Source organism: Xenopus laevis, chromosome 1S (genome assembly GCF_017654675.1).
Source record: "Xenopus laevis strain J_2021 chromosome 1S, Xenopus_laevis_v10.1, whole genome shotgun sequence".
Taxonomy (NCBI): domain Eukaryota; kingdom Metazoa; phylum Chordata; class Amphibia; order Anura; family Pipidae; genus Xenopus; species Xenopus laevis.
Genome location: NC_054372.1, coordinates 171,495,074 through 171,513,891, shown reverse-complemented (window position 1 = coordinate 171,513,891; position 18,818 = coordinate 171,495,074). Strand labels below are relative to the sequence as shown.

General features: G+C 38.9%; 1 protein-coding gene across 3 annotated transcripts in view; it reads right to left on the bottom strand.

Annotated features, from left to right (window-relative positions):
• arhgef28.S (Rho guanine nucleotide exchange factor 28 S homeolog) overlaps positions 1-18,818 on the bottom strand; it is a 136,983-nt gene that overhangs the window by 106,371 nt on the left and 11,794 nt on the right. For all 3 annotated transcript variants that reach the window (XM_041580498.1, XM_041580499.1, XM_041580500.1), the window contains exons 2-4: positions 10,487-10,530; positions 3,948-4,095; positions 734-1,027 (exon numbers count right to left, since the gene is read on the bottom strand). In XM_041580498.1, coding sequence (XP_041436432.1) covers positions 734-1,027; positions 3,948-4,095; positions 10,487-10,530 — 486 coding nt within the window. The remainder of the gene's footprint in view (positions 1-733; positions 1,028-3,947; positions 4,096-10,486; positions 10,531-18,818) is intronic.

The following is an 18,818-nucleotide window of genomic DNA, read 5'->3' as shown; positions in this document are numbered from 1 at the left end:
ATCTATGATTCTGGCAGGTATTAGTGAAGAGTGGGCTTAAAGGAGAACTTAAACATAACTAAAGAAGTAGGCTAAAAATGCTGTACATTATGTTTTGAGCTTCGGTACCAGCCCAAGGCAACCACAGCCCTTTAGCAGGGAAGATCTGTGTCTCCAAAGATGCCCCAGTAGCTCCTCATCTTCTTGTTTGCTGATTTACTGCACATGCTCTGTGCTGCTGTCACTTACTGAGCTTAGGGACCCACTCACAATATACAGTACACATAGAATAGAAATGTCACAATATAAGGCTGATTAGTAATCAATACAGATAATTACTACATGGCAGCACAGAAACCAGTGCAACTAGCATCAGAATTTAATAATCAGTCCTGTAGCATCAGCTTATATTACAGGCCAATCTCATTTTCTGCTTGATAGTTTAAAATGACCCCTAAGCTTAGCTTCTCAACAGCTGCTCAGAGCCCACTGAGCATGTGAGTGTCACAGACACTTTCCAAGATGGTGACCCAATGTGACAAGTTTGAAGTCCTGGATCATTCCTGCTAGTGAGAAGCTGAAACTTTAGGCTGGTGCAATAAGTGTATATAAGTTCATTTTTAGGGTTTAGTTCTCCTTTAAGGCAATGCAGATGGCTTTATCTATCTTATATACAAATATGTATACATTTCAGTGTAGGTTCAACATACTGTATATTGATTACATGTGATATTATATTTGCCTACATGTTTACCTGCTTCAGAAGCAGACCCAAGGATATTCCAAGTAGGCTTTAATTCTTCGCTAGCAAGGCACAGCATCATGTTTCTGTCCATACGGAGCAAATCCTTAACTGTCACTCCAAAATGAGTGAGTATTGTCTCATGGCTGGTGGGGGATAGACTTCCACAGTGCAGTTTCAGGTAGTGGGAGATGTTGCATGCAGGGTCCCTCACGTATGTAACAGGCGTGCAAGCCACGATCACCGGTGAGTAGCCCTCTGTGTGCATACACACGGTAACAATTACAGGTTCTGGGCAGTTGTGGCCTGTAGAAAATAATAAGAAAAGAGGAGTCATTTACAACTGTAAGTGCAGTGTGCAAAGTGCAAGTGCCAATTCAAATCACTGTATTTGTACGCACAATTCCAAAGTAATTGAGAATAGGTGTGAAATTCGGACTGGTACACTTGTGAAAATAAAAGCAATTAATTGGGTGAGGCTTAAATATACATAGTGGGTATGGAGTCACTTGCCATTTAACAGCTTGAGAGTGTGATTCTTTAGACTCAAGTCTGCTGCGCCTATTAATACAGCTTGCTGGCCCTGGAAATACCACCATGTTCAAGGTGGTGGCAGCTCAAAGGGTTTACATATTCAACAGGTGCACCTGGAGTCTATTCAACAGTGAGGACAGGTGAGATGCACTGGTGCCAAGCTGAACTATAGCACAGAGCAAGGGATATGTTTCAACCCAAGTACCATTAACCAATGTGAGCACAAGCCCTAAGATGTTTTGACTTTTACACTTGAAGTTCCTTTTTATAACATCCAAATAGATGCATCAGGTAACTATTGCACAGCATGCAGCTACTTCTGTGTACATATAAATCACTAGCACCCAGGATTTTCCAGTAGGTTTCTCAGCAGATGTCAGTCCAATACACTGTAGGATGTGTCTGGAGAATTTCACATATCGCTACTGCTGTGGCCTAAAGGTGACTAACACTTAGCTTAGATGAATTTTGCTTTGAAAGTCATAGTTTCTATTAGAACAGATGTTGTCAGAAATTACATCTGCCTTTATTTGCCATTTAGTTAAAAACGATATAAGAGATTGATCTATAGAACAGGAGTGCCTCTACTTTAATAATGCAAGGTCTACTTTTATTGATGTTGTCCCATTATGATCTACATCCTTAAAAGGATTGTTAGCATTCTGTTCCATGGAAAACAATACTTAAATACTGATTTATGGGAACATGTACATTGCTTTACAGGTATGGGAGCCGTTATCCGGAAACCTGTTATCCAGAAAATTCTGAATTATGGAAAGGCTGTCTCCCATAGACTCTATAATAATCAAATAATCCAAATCTTTAAAAATTATTTCCTTTTTCTCTATAATAATAAAACAGTACGTTGTTCTTGATCCCAACTAAGATATAATTAATCCTTATTGGAAGCAAAATCAGCCTATTGGGTTTATTTTATGATTTTCTAGTAGACTTAAGGTTTGAAGATCCAAATTACGGATCCGTTATCTGGAAAACCGCAGGTCCTGAGCATTCTGGATAACAGGTCCCATACTTGTATTTAACAACTATTTCTTATGTAACTGTAACATAATAAATATCTGAATGAAAAGCATGAAATAGGAGAGTGATTTAGACAAGCTGTTGGTTGACAGTGTCTTGAGATCTACTAATCATGAGCTAAAGGTCTACTGGTAGATCCCGATCTACTGTACCTGTTGGGCACCCCTGCTGTAGAATATAGGTGGCTGTTAGAAACAGCCATTGTAATTCAGCTGCAGGGGGTGCTGTTTTATTGCTACATTATGGAGAAAAGCAGTTTCTTCCCATATGGATGAATAAAAAAAAAAAGATCCTCCTACAAATTAAAAAAGAACAACTTTCTGGGCAATACCTACACTGTCCATGTGTTTCACTTAATTTACTATTTAAATGGAGATACATTGGGATTTGGAAGTAAGGCATACTTAGATGGCTACTCCACAGCTGTGACTGAAGGCTTTGATTTTTTTTTAGGGACAAGATTCAAGCATAATCCAATAGGAAGCTCGTGCCTTGAGGCAAAATGTAATGAGGCAGTGTGTGGTATGTTCCAAGGGGCCACAAAAGGCCACCACTGGTAACTATGAAAGCCACATTTCCTCAGCCCCCCTAGACCCAATTGGATGCAAATGAGCATTGGGGATTCTGCGCTGTGTGAATGCAGCTGATGAAAGGCTCCTGTGTCTGACTGGTAGATATAAAGACTAGTATAATAAAGAGGTAGAGTATGGAGAGCAGGAATAAGAGTTTGGAAAGTGGGCCCACAGTCTAAGGTTTTCTGGTGGGCCCCTGGCCTCCCAGTCCAACACTGGCTCCTGAACACAATACCCCACATCTGTTTGTGCAGAATCTATACAGAGCTGAATTGGTTAGAATCTACTATAAAAATAAATATTGCACTGGACGATATGAGGCTCATGAGTTTCATTCCATCCTGGAAAAATGTAATTTAGCACTATTTACCTAGAATATTGTGGTGACAGTAGTAGGAAACCTCACTGTGCCATCTAATGCCATTTCAAGTGCTTTGTTTACCCTGGTACATGGCATAGTCATATTCTATAGAATTCATGGAAGTAGACAAGCAGGTTGTATTTTTTTTTAATATGTTTGTATATTTAGTGTATATACATTTCAAAGCAATTAATTATATTTATGCCTGCAATAATAGAGAGATGGATTACATAGGAAACATTTAATGCGATATCAGCCTGTTGGAGAAAAACAAGTTTTGCTGCTGATTAATGGAATCATTTTAGTGATGTGATCTATTTTTCTGTTATGACAACCTGTGACTAGCCTGAATGACTCATGGCCTGTAGGTGGATCAGTAGAATGTCACTGAAGTCACCTTGATGTCAGCCTCTAGCAAAGACAAGACAATAATAATGATTTCCCTGATCTGAATAGCTGCTGCATGGATCATAACCCACAAGGCAGATTAAAGAGCAGACAGTTGGCAACTGGCAGTAACTATCCTTGGCTGTTAATACGACAAGAAAATGCTAATTACCTTAGTATGAACAATGAAACCTTTTTCAAAGTCCTTTTGTAAATCATGCGCATTAAAATTCACTTCACGTGGGCCTGATTACCTGTTAGGCCTTAGGACATCATCAAACTATCATGTATTACATGTATTCATTTCTGGTTAAAATAAAGAAACTCTCACCTGGAAAAACAGAGCGCAGGACATTTGAAGAAAGACGCTCAGCAAATACTGTGTGCCTCTGGCTGGATCCATTGTAAACAAAGTAGAATTCTGCATCTTCAGGGAGATGAAGATCTTGCCCGAAAGTTGCAAATACAGTCATCTGACCCTGGAGGATGAATATAAATATTAGTATAGGGGCTTTACCACACTTGCTTTTTGTGATTAAGGGGGAAAAACACCCTTATTTAACATACAGATAAATATGTCTCTTTGGAAGGAACTTTCAAAACCTTCAAGAGCTCACTCTTCTAAATCGTTTCCCTGGCCCTAGCAGGCAGGTAATAGAGATCAATAGATTCCTATACATGGGAACTAACAGGCCTGTAACAAGCTTTGGTCATCCATGCATATCTATCTTGTTACTCACATCCTTGAAATTAATTTTGGAATGATAGTGAACTCATTTAACATATGCTGTAGCCCTTTAAAGGGGTTGTTCACCATCAAAAACATTTTTCAGTTTAGTTGTTTTCAGATTGTTCACCAGAAATTAAGCCTTTTTGCAATCACTTTCTATTTTCTGACCATTTTTCTAAAATTGCAGTGTAAAGTTTTATTTTTCACCTTCTAAAGCATATCAGGGAGGGGGGTCACCTACTCTTCTGCTGAGCAGAATCCCAGAGTTTCATTAAACGGGTGGTTTATCTTTATGTTAAACTTTAGTATGTTATAGAATGGCCAATTCTAAGCAACTTTTCCATAGGTCTTCATTATTTATTTTTTAAAGTTTTTTTTAATTATTTGACTTCTTCTTCTGATTCCTCCCAGCTCTCAAATGGGGGTCACTAAAAACAAGTGTTCTTTAAGGCTACAAATATATTGTTATTTCACCTTTTATATTACTATTCAGACCCTGCCCTAATTATATTCCAGTCACATCAATGCATGGTGGCTAGGGTAATTTGGATCCAAGGAACCAGATTGCTGAAATTGCTAACTGGAGAGCTGCTGAATAAAAAGCTAAATAACATGAAGACCACAAGTAATAAAAAATGAAAACCAATTGCAAATTTTCTCAGAATATCACTCTCTACATCATACTTAAAATTAACTTAAGGTGAACAACCCCTTTAAAGGCTGCTGTTATAATTGATACAATTGTTGCTAATATTCCAAAGATACTGCTGATAAATGTATCAGCTCATGTAGCCACTAAATGTAGCAAAGTTCAGATGTTCCTGGGTCACTGAGCTGCCAGACTGAGACACCAGAACACAAACATTAAACTTTAGACATCAACTTTGGAAAAATAATGAAAAAATTGGAAAGCAATTGAAAAAAGTCTTTATTTCCAGTGAACAATCTGAAAACAACTAAACTGAAAAAAAGTGTTTGGAAGGTGAACAACCCCTTTAATGATACCTTAGGGTAGGGACAAAGTAACCCATGAGGGCACACATACTGTATATATTCTGGAACACATAGGGAGCTTGTTGTCTCACACTCCTACCACCATAATGGCACAAACCCTTAACCAAGCCTTATTCTCAGGCCTTTACTGAAGCCCATCTTCTGGCCAGCAAAAATGTATCTAGCTCTTATATAAATACACTCCCAAGGGTACTTTACAAAGAGAGCAATCATGTGCAAGATAACAAATGCATTAGCAAACATCTTCCTTAGCTCAGAAGGGGCTTGTGCATCTTTTTAACATAAGCTTAAATTGCCCCCACACAGCAGTTCCAGACCTAATGTTCACCACCTATGTTCCTCCACTTGCTCATCCACTCTCACTCCAGTTTGCATGTACAGTGGATGAGCTGAGGGCAGCAGGAGTAGAGAATTTCATACAGTAATTTTCTTTTCTTTTTTAATTGCACCATTGTAATGTTGCACCCTCTGCAACTGCCTCCTCTTCCTACCCATTCACTGGGGCAGTCAGTGGAAATTGGTTACTTATACTAGAAAAATTAGCATTGGTTTTTAATTTTCTACATTAATAGAACAGAAGTCACTACAATAATAATATATAAATAATTATGAAATAGAATTATATTTAAGATAAAGTGCTTAGTTCTAAAACAAGAGTCTGGGGTTGGGGTGATTCTAGGCACATGTAATCCCCTAAACCTCCAACATCATTTGTGTTTCCCACACTTTGTGGGAGACATATACTCATTCACTCTGTTCCCCTATCTTTTTGCCTTTTATTCTTTTTTTCTTTCTATTTTTTCTTTTATTCTCTCCCTTGTCCCTTCCTTTTCACAATAAAGAAATCTTGGCCTGGAAAGAATCAGGTTATACAGTGTTGGTGCCCAAGCATCTAAGCGTCTAACAGGATGGGAGAAATCTCTGTACTCTGTGGTTTTAGAAACAAAATAAGTATACCAAATCAATTTATTGTGAAGGACAAGAATACACTGAGGCACAAAGGGCTGATTCTTCCCCAGTGTATTGTGCCAGGGTTCTGGATTGTTTTATATAACACTCATCCAATTCTGCACTGCACTTCAGCTGATGTGTATGGTACTTCCATCTATTCATATTCAGTTTATTCACTTCTGACTCACTACTCTGTACTGTTGTCTGCCATACAAAAGCTTGGCTTTAGCAGTAGTTGTCTATTTAAAGCACACCTGACAAAGGATGCATTTCTTTCAATATCTGCGTGGATTTGAGAAGTCATAAGCCAATTATTTAAGCACCATGCTTAAAATGTAAGTTCAAGAGTAAGTGAGTTGGCACTTGGCAATCAACATTTTATTGAAACTTTTTTTTTTTTTACATTTTATTGAATGTTATTATTTTGCTATAATTATTGTTTCCCTGTTTGTTTCGTGAATGCCTTGGTTGGTTTGAAAGCACATCACTGCATGAAGCACTAAATGAATAAAAATAAACATAAGTACATGACACAAATAACAAATTGAGTAGTTATCTGATCCAGTAGATGAAAATTATGATTTCTGCACTAGTGTTGTAGCCTCCCCGGACCCCCATGCAGGAAGGTAAGTGGGTCTCAGGCAGCTCCAGCCTCAGAAATGCCCCTGCTCACAAGCGCTTGTTCCCACATTTAACTGCATTCAGTTTAAATGCATTCAGTCGCAGGGAAGCTCTGGAAGGAGCGCACACAACTCGTTTAAATGTCCCCATATTGAAAGTGTAAGTGCCGAACACAGGTGCAACATGCTGGCAGCATACATGTATGAATATATCAATGCATAAAGGACAAGGAAAGCCTATTCCACTGGAGGGGTGCCAATTTGTTAGGCAGTCTCCAGGCAATTTCCCTACCTCTGTGCTCTTCTTCTTTAGAAAAAAAAAACTGGCCGATGGCTCTATCTATCTAAGCACTGTGCTGAACTCTTACTTTTTCCTCCCATGGATCCCTAGACTTTAGCAAATGTACTGTACTGTGCATGCTTACGTTAACTTAAGTTATAGAATGTCCTATTCCTAGCAACTCTGCAATCAATATTTTTTTTTTTATAGTTTTTAAATTATTTGCCTTCCACTTCTACAGTATATCTTCCAAGCTTTCCTATGCGGGTCACTGACCCTGACAGCTAAAAACGATAGTTCTCTGAGCATACAATTGTATTTTTATTGTTACCTTTTATTACCTCTCTTTCTATGTAGCCCCTTTGCTATTTATATTCCAGTTTTTTCATTTAAACCACTGCCTAGTTGTTAAGGTAAAACAGACAGCTGCTAAATTCCAAGCTGCTGAGCTGCTGAACAAAAAGCTAAATAACGGAAAAACGACAAAAGTAAAAAATGAAAACCAGTTTCCTATTGTCTTAGAATACCAATGTCTACAATGCCATGCTAAAAGTTAATTTAAAGGTGAATAACCCCTGTAAGTCTAAATGGCTTTTTGCAGTCATCCAAATATGGACTCCATCATTATGCAAATAAACGCTGTCCAAACAAACTCCATGTACTTCAATGTAGTTCTGCTATAACGCTAGTGTGTTGGCTCCGCCTCCAAATTCTGAATTGACTGCAGGTGTATGTACTGATGCAGGGGAAGCCTGAAGCTACTGTTACCTTGATGTTGGTACAGTTTAGGGATGCACCGAATCCACTATTTTGGATTCGACTGAACCCCGAATCCTTCACAAAACATTCTGCCGAATACCAAACCGAATCCTAATTCCCATATGCAAAATAAAGATTGTAAGGGGAAAACATTTTTTACTTCCTTGTTTTGTGACAAAAAGTCATGCGGTTTTCCTCCCCGACGCTTATTTGCATGTGCAAATTGGGATTTGTTTCGGCCGGGCAGAAGGATTCGGCCGAATCCGAATCCTGCTGAAAAAGGCTGAATCCTGACCGAATTCCGAACCGAATCCTGTATTTGGTGCATCCCTAGTACAGCCATCAATATACAGCCATGTATGAAGTGCACATGCTCCTAAAGAATCTCACAGCCATATTTTGCATACAGAAATTACATAATCTCAGCTCAGAAAATTTTTGCATTAGAGCAACCCACCAACAATTATGGATAAATTTAATTTTTTAAATGACCCTTTAAAGGTCTAACTTTAGGGGTATGGGGTCCTGGGAATGGAGGGGAAGATGATGGTGAGCTGTTTACATAGATAGAACCCCAGAATGGAAAATCAGACTGGGAAAAAAAATTGAGATTTATTTCAGTGGAGGGTACCAAACAAATAGACTCTCCTAGTATAATAGGTTTTCCTTGCTCTATAAGCATTGCCAAATTTATACATGTGTACTGTCATATGTCCTTTAAACAAGTGCCTTATATAAAGCTTTAAACAAAAAAATAGACTAGGAAAAGGTTGTTTGTCAAGCGTAAATAACCTCGATTTCACCTATAAATGATGCTTTTGTTTATGGGCATATATTATACTGCTCACGTGGATATCCAGAACTATAGTTGCTGTAATTACACTGGATTCCTCTACAAAAGAATCTTAATTAAATGGTTGACAGAAATACAGTCATAGATATGAGAAGGTAATAATATAAGCATTTAATGCATACCATGACTCACACATAGCTATTTTATAAGCTGCAGTTTGTATAAGAATCCTGTGCCATATAGCCTGTAAAGTGACTTTATACTTTTAATTTTACCGTAACTGCCTAACTAGTCAAATAGGATTCCCCTTTCCAAGGTTTCCACATAAAAGCCAGAGCACAGACTCCAATTATTTGCTTAAAGGGGTTTAATTTTCCTGTTTCTAGTGTTTGTCTGGCAGCTCAGCATCCGAAATGCTACAATTTGCTACATTTAGTTCCTACATTAGTTGATACAGCAGTATCTGTGGAATATTAGAAACTATTGTATAAATTTTAACAGCTGCCTTTAATGGAACTCTCAACAGGGACAAAGATAACAAATGTATCAACTAACTGCTGATAACACCAATAAATGTGCTCTTTTTTTTATCCTTTTGAAGAAAGCTACAAAACTGGTGTGTTTATGAGAGTTGTATATTACAAATTCCATCATGTGATTCCCTGTAGCAATCAATGTCATAGTCATTTATTTCAAGGGGAAAAGTATGAGACTTGTCTACATTGGTGGAGTGATACGGTGGGACCCACTGTGATACAAAGTCCACTAACAAGTTTTATCCATCTGTAGCTGCACTCTTTATGTTGTCAAAATACTGGTAAGCTTGTTTGCTGGTTTAAAAGATGATGGTTTTGTGGCCATAGATCAAACCTGCTGTCTGGCACAGCTTCATGCTCCATGACTAGCAAAGGGCTCAGAATTTGTATACTTGTGCTACAAATGGATTGCAAGCCTAACTCAATGTCTGTGCAGCTGATTCAACAGTGAATGGCACAATATTTTGCCATGCACGAGGCATCTTCGGGACCAGAGGATTGGAAAATCCCAATAAACTGCACTGCATTGCAGACTCGCATTATACACGAGCATTAAGATATTTTTCCCGTCAGATCATCTTTTCGTTGATGCGATCCTGCAGTCCGACAGCCCACATTGCCTCCATTCCGATCCGATCGTTGGGCTCTAGGGCCCAACTATTGCATCATTCCTATATGGCCTACCTAAATGTGGGCATATCAGGGAGAGATCCGCTCGTTTGACAACATCACCAAGACAAACAGATCTCCCCATGTATGGCCACCTTAAGGAAAGTGAAATGATGCAGTCAGAGAGACAGATAACAAGGTACAAAGTCTCTCACTATTGCAACCAGAAGGACTTAAAGTCCCAGAATCCATCATTTTACAATAGAATAAGGTGGGGATAAAGTAGGGATTGCATTACACCAGGGGTACCCAACCTTTTTTTTTATCCATGACATTCAAATGTAAAGAGAGTTGGGGAGCAACACAAACATGAAAAAATAACATTTGGATAGACATAATTTCTGCATTTGTGTGATAAATCTGCCTTTATGCAATAGCTCATGTATGTAATGGTCTGCTCTCAAATTTAGAGATACAATGGTAAAACACATTCACTGAAATAGAAATGCACACTTTCATCTGTGTGTTCTTTCATCCCAGCAGACAGAAGGGAAATTGCTCTGGCAAGTTACACTTACATAGAGAGGCACTGTGGATAGGCTGAGTTCCATCATCTTCACATCTAGACAGAGAGAGGAACAAAAGAGTCATCATCAGTCATGTGCCTGCAGCGGTTATGCAAAGATAATATACTGTATATACGTTTAGATTTATTTCTGTGCAGGGCTAACAATAGGCCAAGTGGATGTGTTGCTATTATTAGTTTGCCTTCCTCAAACACTGCGCCCCACACAGCATCACTCTCTAGTAAGGTGTGTTCTTCATCAGGCTAATCTCCATAGGCTTGCAGAGACCTGCCAGGAGCGTCTGTCTATGCCACGCCTATGGTTGCTACAGGAATACATTTCTAGGCAAGATACAAGAAACTATTTTTTACACCCAGGGCCTTGATTTAAAGGACGAGTAACAGCAAAAAAGGAAAAATTTGTTTTTATTGACATAGCTGATATTTCAATATAGCAAGTGTAAATATGGTTTTCATTGAAGCAGACATTTCACTTTACATTGCAGCTTCTTTTCTATCAACTCTGCTGGGTCCAGACATCTTGTCTCTATTGCCTAAACAGAGAAATATAGCTGCATCGTGTCAAACACCTGCCCTGTGTGCAGTGTGCCCAAATATGCTCCATCCATTAAACCGTGCAAAATTTTGTTCCTGGTTAAAAATGTTTTTGATGCTTATATATATATTCTCAATAGAGGAGCACTGAAACAAAAATATATCATCTGCCTGGGTTCTGGTAATAAATGAAGTAATAGTCCAGTGAAGTACAGCATGCAACAGGTCTTGTGCAAACAAAAATATGGGTTTTTTTTAAAATTGAATTTACAAACCCAATGTTTCAGTCACTGCCTGTGACCTTTATTAAGTGATTGAAAGTTGGGTTTGTAAATTAAAGGTGACCTATCGCAAAAAAGAAAACAATCAAATATTCTCCATCATTTCTGAAATAGTCAAGTTTATCTTCACTATCCCTCTCTCAACATCTGTTTCTCTTCATTCTCTCCCTCTTCATGCAGCAGTTGGGTGTCACATATTCATTGACAGTTAGATCCAGTATATCGTAAAGGGGGGCTTCCATTCATACCAGATGATTTATAACTCATTGAAATAACTGATTCCAGTTCAACAAAATCTAACAAAAGAACTCCCTTTGGCACAAATCCTGCATATAGAAAGACATGATGTCTGTGATTTTAATATAGTGAGCTCGAATACATCTTCTAGACAAAAGAAGCTCCCTTTTGAGATATAGTGGATCTAACTGTCAATTAATATCTGACACCCAACTCCTGCATGAAGAAACAGATGCTAAGAGCAGGGGCGTTTCTGCCATGAGACAAGGTGACCACCTCAGACGGAAGCTCCCCAGAAGTTACCAGAGGCGGCAAAAAGCCGCTCCTGGTAACTTTAAGAGACGCAATTCGGCATTTCTATCACAGAAAGCACAATTTTGCTCTCTGCGCTAGCAATGCGGCCCCGTCCCCCGTCGGCAATTGTAAGGTACAGGGGGGGGCATTTTGGACGCCGCCTCAGGCGGCATAATAGCCTGAAACGGCCCTGGCTGAGAAAGGAATAGTGAAGATAAATTTTATTATTTCATTAATGGTACAATATATTTAATTGTATTTAGAAAGTTTCTTATTTCAGTATACTAAAGCTTATATTAAACTTTCATTTTCAAACAGGGAACGTAAAATGAATGAACAAGCCAGGGTTTAACAAACAAGAATAAATCCACAGGAATAGGTCTCACAAAGTAACGTCTAAGCTGGTAGAAAAGTGTAGCAGCTGACTCATATATATGTTCTAAGCACTAATGAAAGAGCAATGTGGATTCCAAGATCCTGTGTTATATTCCGAATATTTGAGGCTTACTGAGAATTTTCCACCTTAGGTTTTTTTTTTACACTTCTCACACTGAATCACTGTCCATGAAGCATTTGTTTGCTTGAGCATACTTGAATAGGCCTTTCCTTGACACACTGCCCATAATATTAACCGAGCAAAGGAGAGCCGATCCCAGTTATAAACTGTAGAGGCAAGATGTGTTATAGCAGAGCAATGATCACCAACCAGTGGATCATGAGCAACATGTTGCTGACCAACCCCTGGGATGTTGCTCGAGTGGGCTCAAAGCAGGTGCTTATTTTTAAATTAATGGCTGCCAAACAGAGCCTCCTTTTGGCTGACGTAAAGGTTACCAAATGTCCAATCATTGCACTTAAGGAACATTTTTCATGTTTGCATTGCTCCCCAAATAGGGTAAGGGCTGAAGGACTAAAACAGGGAGGAACTGGAAAGGAGTTCTAACTGTTTTCAGTACTCAGCATTAGGGATGTAGCGAACAGTTCGCCTGCGAACTTGTTCGCGCGAACTTCGACCGTTCGCGTCCGCCTAATGTTCGCGAACGTTTGGGAACGTTCGCAATTTGAGTTCGCGACCATTCGACCGCTAAAATCGAACGATTTCCATTCGTTCGAACGATTTCCATTCGTTCGAACGATTAAAATCCCTCGACCGTTCGATTCGAATGAAAATCCTTCGATCGAACGATGAAAATCCTTCAAACGTTCGAATCGAACGAAAAATCCTTCGAACGTTCGAATCGAACGATTTTGCGGGTGTTCGAAGCTCGCGAACGGTTCACGAACCGTTCGAATTTTTTGCCGGTGTTCGCGAACGGCGTTCGCGAACACCAAAACGGCGGTTCGCTACATCCCTACTCAGCATGACCCTATATCCACAGCTTTTCTGCTATAACAAGATCATAATCATGGAGAAACCTGCCAGTCAAAAAGCACTTAGTCGCTTGCCTACTATAGCACCTGACTACCAACACTATCAGCTTTCTCTTTGATTTAAGCTGGGCTGCATATTTACCAGCAACAATGGGCATGCCAAGATAATAGATTTCACTGTTTATGACTTTTCTTACATCTAGGGCCACACGGAGGCTGAGAATCTGCTGCTGCCCTTCTGCGCAATGTATAAGAACCCAGACACATTACCTCTGTTAGGGCAGAGACACGGTTAGATTCAGGGAGATTAGTCGCCCGGCGACAAATCTCCTCTTTTACGGGTTGACTAATCTCCCCCAAATGCCTTCCCGCCGGCTAGAATCTAAATCGCAGGCGGGATGGCACTAGGAGAGCTTCGTTTTCCGAAGTAGCCTGAAGTTTCCTCGTGAGGCACACACATTCCCACATTCCCACTTCCTGCCTAAAAATACTGTTCTGCCAGTTGCACAAGGAGCAGGTTCTTAAAGGGATTCTGTCGTGATTTTTAAGATGTCGTTTTTATTTCTAAATTACACGGTTTACACTGCAAATAATTCACTCTACAATATAACATTTTTTTTTTATTTGTAATTTTGGTGTGTAGGCATCCATCTCAGGACATTTTGCCTGGTCATGTGCTTTCAGAAAGAGCCAGCACTTTAGGATGGAACTGCTTTCTGGCAGGCTGTTGTTTCTCCTACTCAATGTAACTGAAAGAGTCTCAGTCGGACCTGGATTTTACTATTGAGTGCTGTTATCTTGTGTTAGGGAGCTGCTATCTGGTTACCTTCCCATTGTTCTGATGTTTGGCTGCTGAGGAGGGGAGGGGATGATATCACTCCAACTTGCAGTACAGCAGTAATGAGTGGTTGAGGTTTATCAGAGCACAAGTCACATGACATGGGGAAGCTGGGAAACTGACAATATGTCTAGCCCCATGTCAGATTTCAAAATTAAATATATAAAAATCTGTTTGCTCTTTTGAGAAATGGATTCAGTGCAGAATTCTGAAAAAAAAACATTTTTCCCCATGACAGTATCAGACACAAACATAGTTACATAGTTAAATTGGGTTGAAAAAAGACAAAGTCCATGAAGTTCAACCCCTGTAAATGAAAACCCAGCATCCATACACACACCCCTCCCTACTTTAACTGAATCAGCCATGCAGTGCAAACCTTGAACTTTAAGGTTTAAATTATAACCACAATCTGTTTTGGGCATTCTAGACACAGTCTGGGCAAACCATGTGGTGGTTAAACATTAGTAGTTTTGCATCTCACTACGTATCCGCCCTATGGGATTCATAAATTACAGTGATTTTTGAGGAAAACCAAATAGTCATTATATAGATTAATGAATTTTCTTGAAAAATTTACATATTTTGGACTGTACTGTGGCAAATACTAAGTTACAGTAGTTCAGCAATGCAGGAAAATCTGTGAGCTACAAGACTCAAGTGAATCTGTTGTGAGAAAGAAATGGTACGTGGCACGTTTTTTCCTGAAAGAACCGATGATGAGAACCTGAGGCAGTTTTCCAGCGAATGAAACAGAACCCCAACTAAAAGGAGATGAAACTGTAGCCCTATGACAGATGAAACAGAGAAAAAAATCAGGCCAGACATCAAAGGAAAAGTATAGTTGTGGAGCCTCATAACAATAACATAGTCTCAAGGAATGAATTAAATGTATGCCCCTTTTGTCTTCCAGATAATAATTTCTTCCTTCCTGCTGGTTACACCGAAATACATGATATTAATATTTAGAGGAACTTCCTTGACACATTCTAAAGTTTCAATTCATTGCATTTTAATTGGGTGAGAAGTTTCCTGTCCATTTAAAGGGCCAAATGTGAGGTTACAGAACTCCATGGGCACTTCTAATTCTTCTATTCTTTATTCTATACAGTAAGTTTATAGCTGATTATAAAAAACTAAAGTAACACAAATGAAACTACTAAATACATTCCCCAAATGTACATTATGACCTTGTGACAAAATCACACATTATAAAGGAACGCTGTTATGTATTTATTGCACACACTTATTTTACTATAAACAACCCTTTCATATACCCTCTTGTCTGCTACAAAGGCAAGGTTTTCTAGATCAACATAAGAACTCAGTAACCTGAACAAACTTACTTATGCTTTGTTCTAGATCTAGAGGGTAAACAGCTGTGACCTCTGATTCTCACCATACACTTAGTGGGTTATTTACTAAAACTCAACTTTTTCTCACTTTATTTTAAAAAAGATTTGATCAGACTCCCAAGCCCAAATCCAGTTAATTTACCTATAGAAGTTCTCGAAAAAATTGGTGCGACAAAATAGAGCATCAATTTAAATTGTGCGACTTTTTTGAATTTTGCTCTGAAAACGTAACCTACTTTTCACCCCGAAAACTCGAATTTATTGGATTATCGAATGAAATACAGTGCAAATAGCCCGAAACTATCAAGAATCCTGAAGGTAAAACACATTTTGCAATGGTTAAATCGATATCTGCCATTAACTTCTACATGATTTAAACAGGTTTTAGCTGGAGTATTTTCAGATTTGTAGCAGCTTTTGAGCATAATTAATCTGAAACAGTTTTTTCCCCTTTATAAACTCAACCAGAGAAAATTTGAGGTTTAATAAATAGGTCCATAGTGTAGTATTAAAGTCCCATACCACCCTTGGGATCTGATCTCAGAGTGCCTCCAAGTTGCGGAAGTGATATTTGTGATGCGCATTATACCCCCTCACCCACCAGCTCAGATGCCAGATTTACAAGGCAAGATTCCAGTGGTGGCTGGGGAGAGTTTTTAATTTTTCTTTTAAAAAACTTAGTATATAGGCACCCAATGGCCTTCCCCTTAAAGCTGTCATTCTAGGAACAAGCCTATATATATAAATATGGCCCTGCATACACTAAGGTTCTAAAGGCACCTATTATTGCACTTTATTTTGTATCCTGCTTTGCCAATCGTAAATTACCGCCAACAGTCAAACATAATCTATACAATTTGTCGTCCCTATACATGATTATAGTTCCCAGTTAAAAGGAAATGCATTCAGGGCAAAATCAATGGGAACCAATGAGCCTAAGGGTAATGCAGGTGTCAAGATAATAAAAATGGGGCCTTTAGTATAATTATGTATGATGTAGCGCAGGGGAGCGGTTTTTTGCTGCCACTGGTAACCGTCTCAGAGCTGTCGCCTCATTGGTGCAGCACCCCTGGGTTTGTCATAATTCTCATAGGACAGACTACATCATTGGGTAATTCATTTGTGGGATCCTTATGTAGCTAGAAAGCTACAGAAGATCATTTTAAATTCAGCATATTTTCTAACAAAAGGAAGAGCCAGCACAAAAATAAAATAATTAAAAAAGAAGAAGCCTTCATAGGTTTATGGCACTCATGTCATTTTGATAACCACAACCCTCTCAGGGAGAACCAAAGTAGTTGAATGCCCCTGTACAAACCACTTGTAGCGAATAACAGGCTGAGTTGTGCTTAGCTCATGACTTGGTGCACAAGTTCAAACTCTTGGCTGTGTCTCTCACCGGGTAATTATTTCTACAGTACTATGGGTAAGGAATTTGTATTACCATTCCCATGCTTTATGGCACAACTGAGGATTGATTGTATATTCTTGTATGCAGTATTCTAAAGTCCTGATAAAAGAAGCCTGAAGGGGGTCACTGCCCCCAACTGCTGCTGCTTCTTGCCCTGTAGTCAGGGCAGCCATTAGAAATCACGGGGCCCCCGTACAACAAAATTTCAGCCCACACTGGTGCCCAAGCCCCACCCCAGATCCCGCCCACTCCACATCACAGTTAAAAGACCACACAGACATCAGCACTAAAAAGGTAACCCCCACACACACACACAAGTTATAAAAAGCTATTGATGGTTAGGGCCCCCTTATAAGTTAAAAAAAAAAACTTGATTATTTCAGAAAAAGTACTGAAATTGATAATATTTAGGAAACTTCTTATTTAAGTGTGCCAAAGCTTTTCGCGATAGTTCCCCTTAAAAGAGATACTAACACCAGAAATGAAACCTTTCTTAAAATTTGCATTCTATTTTAATGTTGCCAGGGGCGATGCACCAATAAGGCTGCCTCAGGCAGCTCCTGGCTTATAAACGGCACTGAATATTACTATAAAGATGCACCGAATCCACTGTTTTAGGATTTGGCTGAACCTAACTGAATCTTAACATTAATTTCCATATGTAAATTAGGGAAACAAGGGGAAAAACGATCTGTGCACTCTGCACTTGGTTGAATTTTTTTTTTTACATGATTTATGTGTGAGGAAAAATCATGTGATTTTTGGGGATCACATGATTTGGCCGAATACTGAACCGGATCCTGGATTTTATGTATCTCTACATAAAAGTATTAAGATGGCCATAGAAGTGCAGATTTACCTTCATATTGGACAAATGATTGTTCGGTGATATCTCCCGATATGCCACTAACCTTTCAGATCAAATAAAGTAGTAAAAGAACAGATCAGCCGATGTTCTGCCCCTGACAGCAATCGTACGACACACAAAAGCTGGTGACAGTCTCCCATTGATATCGTCAGATCAGCAACACATGCAGAGATATTATCAGTATCGGTAGCAGCTTATTTATATAAAAAATAGTAGTGTTTCTGAAGCAAACACAGCATTTTTACCAGTGCAGAGCAACATGATATTTTCATTACTTTAAAACACTTTCATTTTTTGCCATTACTGTTCCTTTAAAGACTAGTTTTTTTAGTGCCAGTATGACATTAAGTGAACTGGTTCTACCTACTAATCATAAGTTTCCAACAAAGTTTCATGGCAGCAGCTATACTGTCCTTTCCATATCAGGGAACACTGCAATGCCGCCTCCACATCCTGATTCTGAAGGGACAACAGGCGAAGGATGAACAAAAACGGCTCGGCTCTGTCTCACTTTTCTAGGTCATTACTACACACAAAAATCATGTTACACAGCCTGGGTTTGCTTTGTTAATAATGTCTCCCTGCGCTGCTGCCAACTGTTTGTAAAAAAAAAACAGAATTAGTGCAGCTACAAATTAGTTGGCGCTGGATCATACGTAAGAATATTCTTTGTGTGTGTTATGGAATTCCTCCCTGGATTACTGGAGCATGCAACAATAAACATAATTTGTCTTAACTGATACATTTAAGGGTAAAAATGATACAATTAAGCATGTAAATAAATAGGATATGATTATGACATTTACTACAAATTATAACATTATTACATTATTGTAAACCTCTATTTCCTTTTCTAAAAAAAAATATTATCATTTCTTCCAGCAAATATAATGTTGGGGCATTTCTTGGTCACTACCCAGTTCTGCATACTCAATGCAGTGATCTGCCTTTAAAGGACAAGTAAAGTTAAACTAAAGAAGTAGGCTAGAAATGTTGTACATTATGTTATGGGCTTCTTTGTTAGCCCCAGACAAGCAAAGTCCTTTAGCAGGGAAGATCTGTGTCTCCAAATATGCCCCAGAAGCTCCCCATCATCTTTTCTGCTGATTCACTGCACATGCTCTGTGCTGCTGTC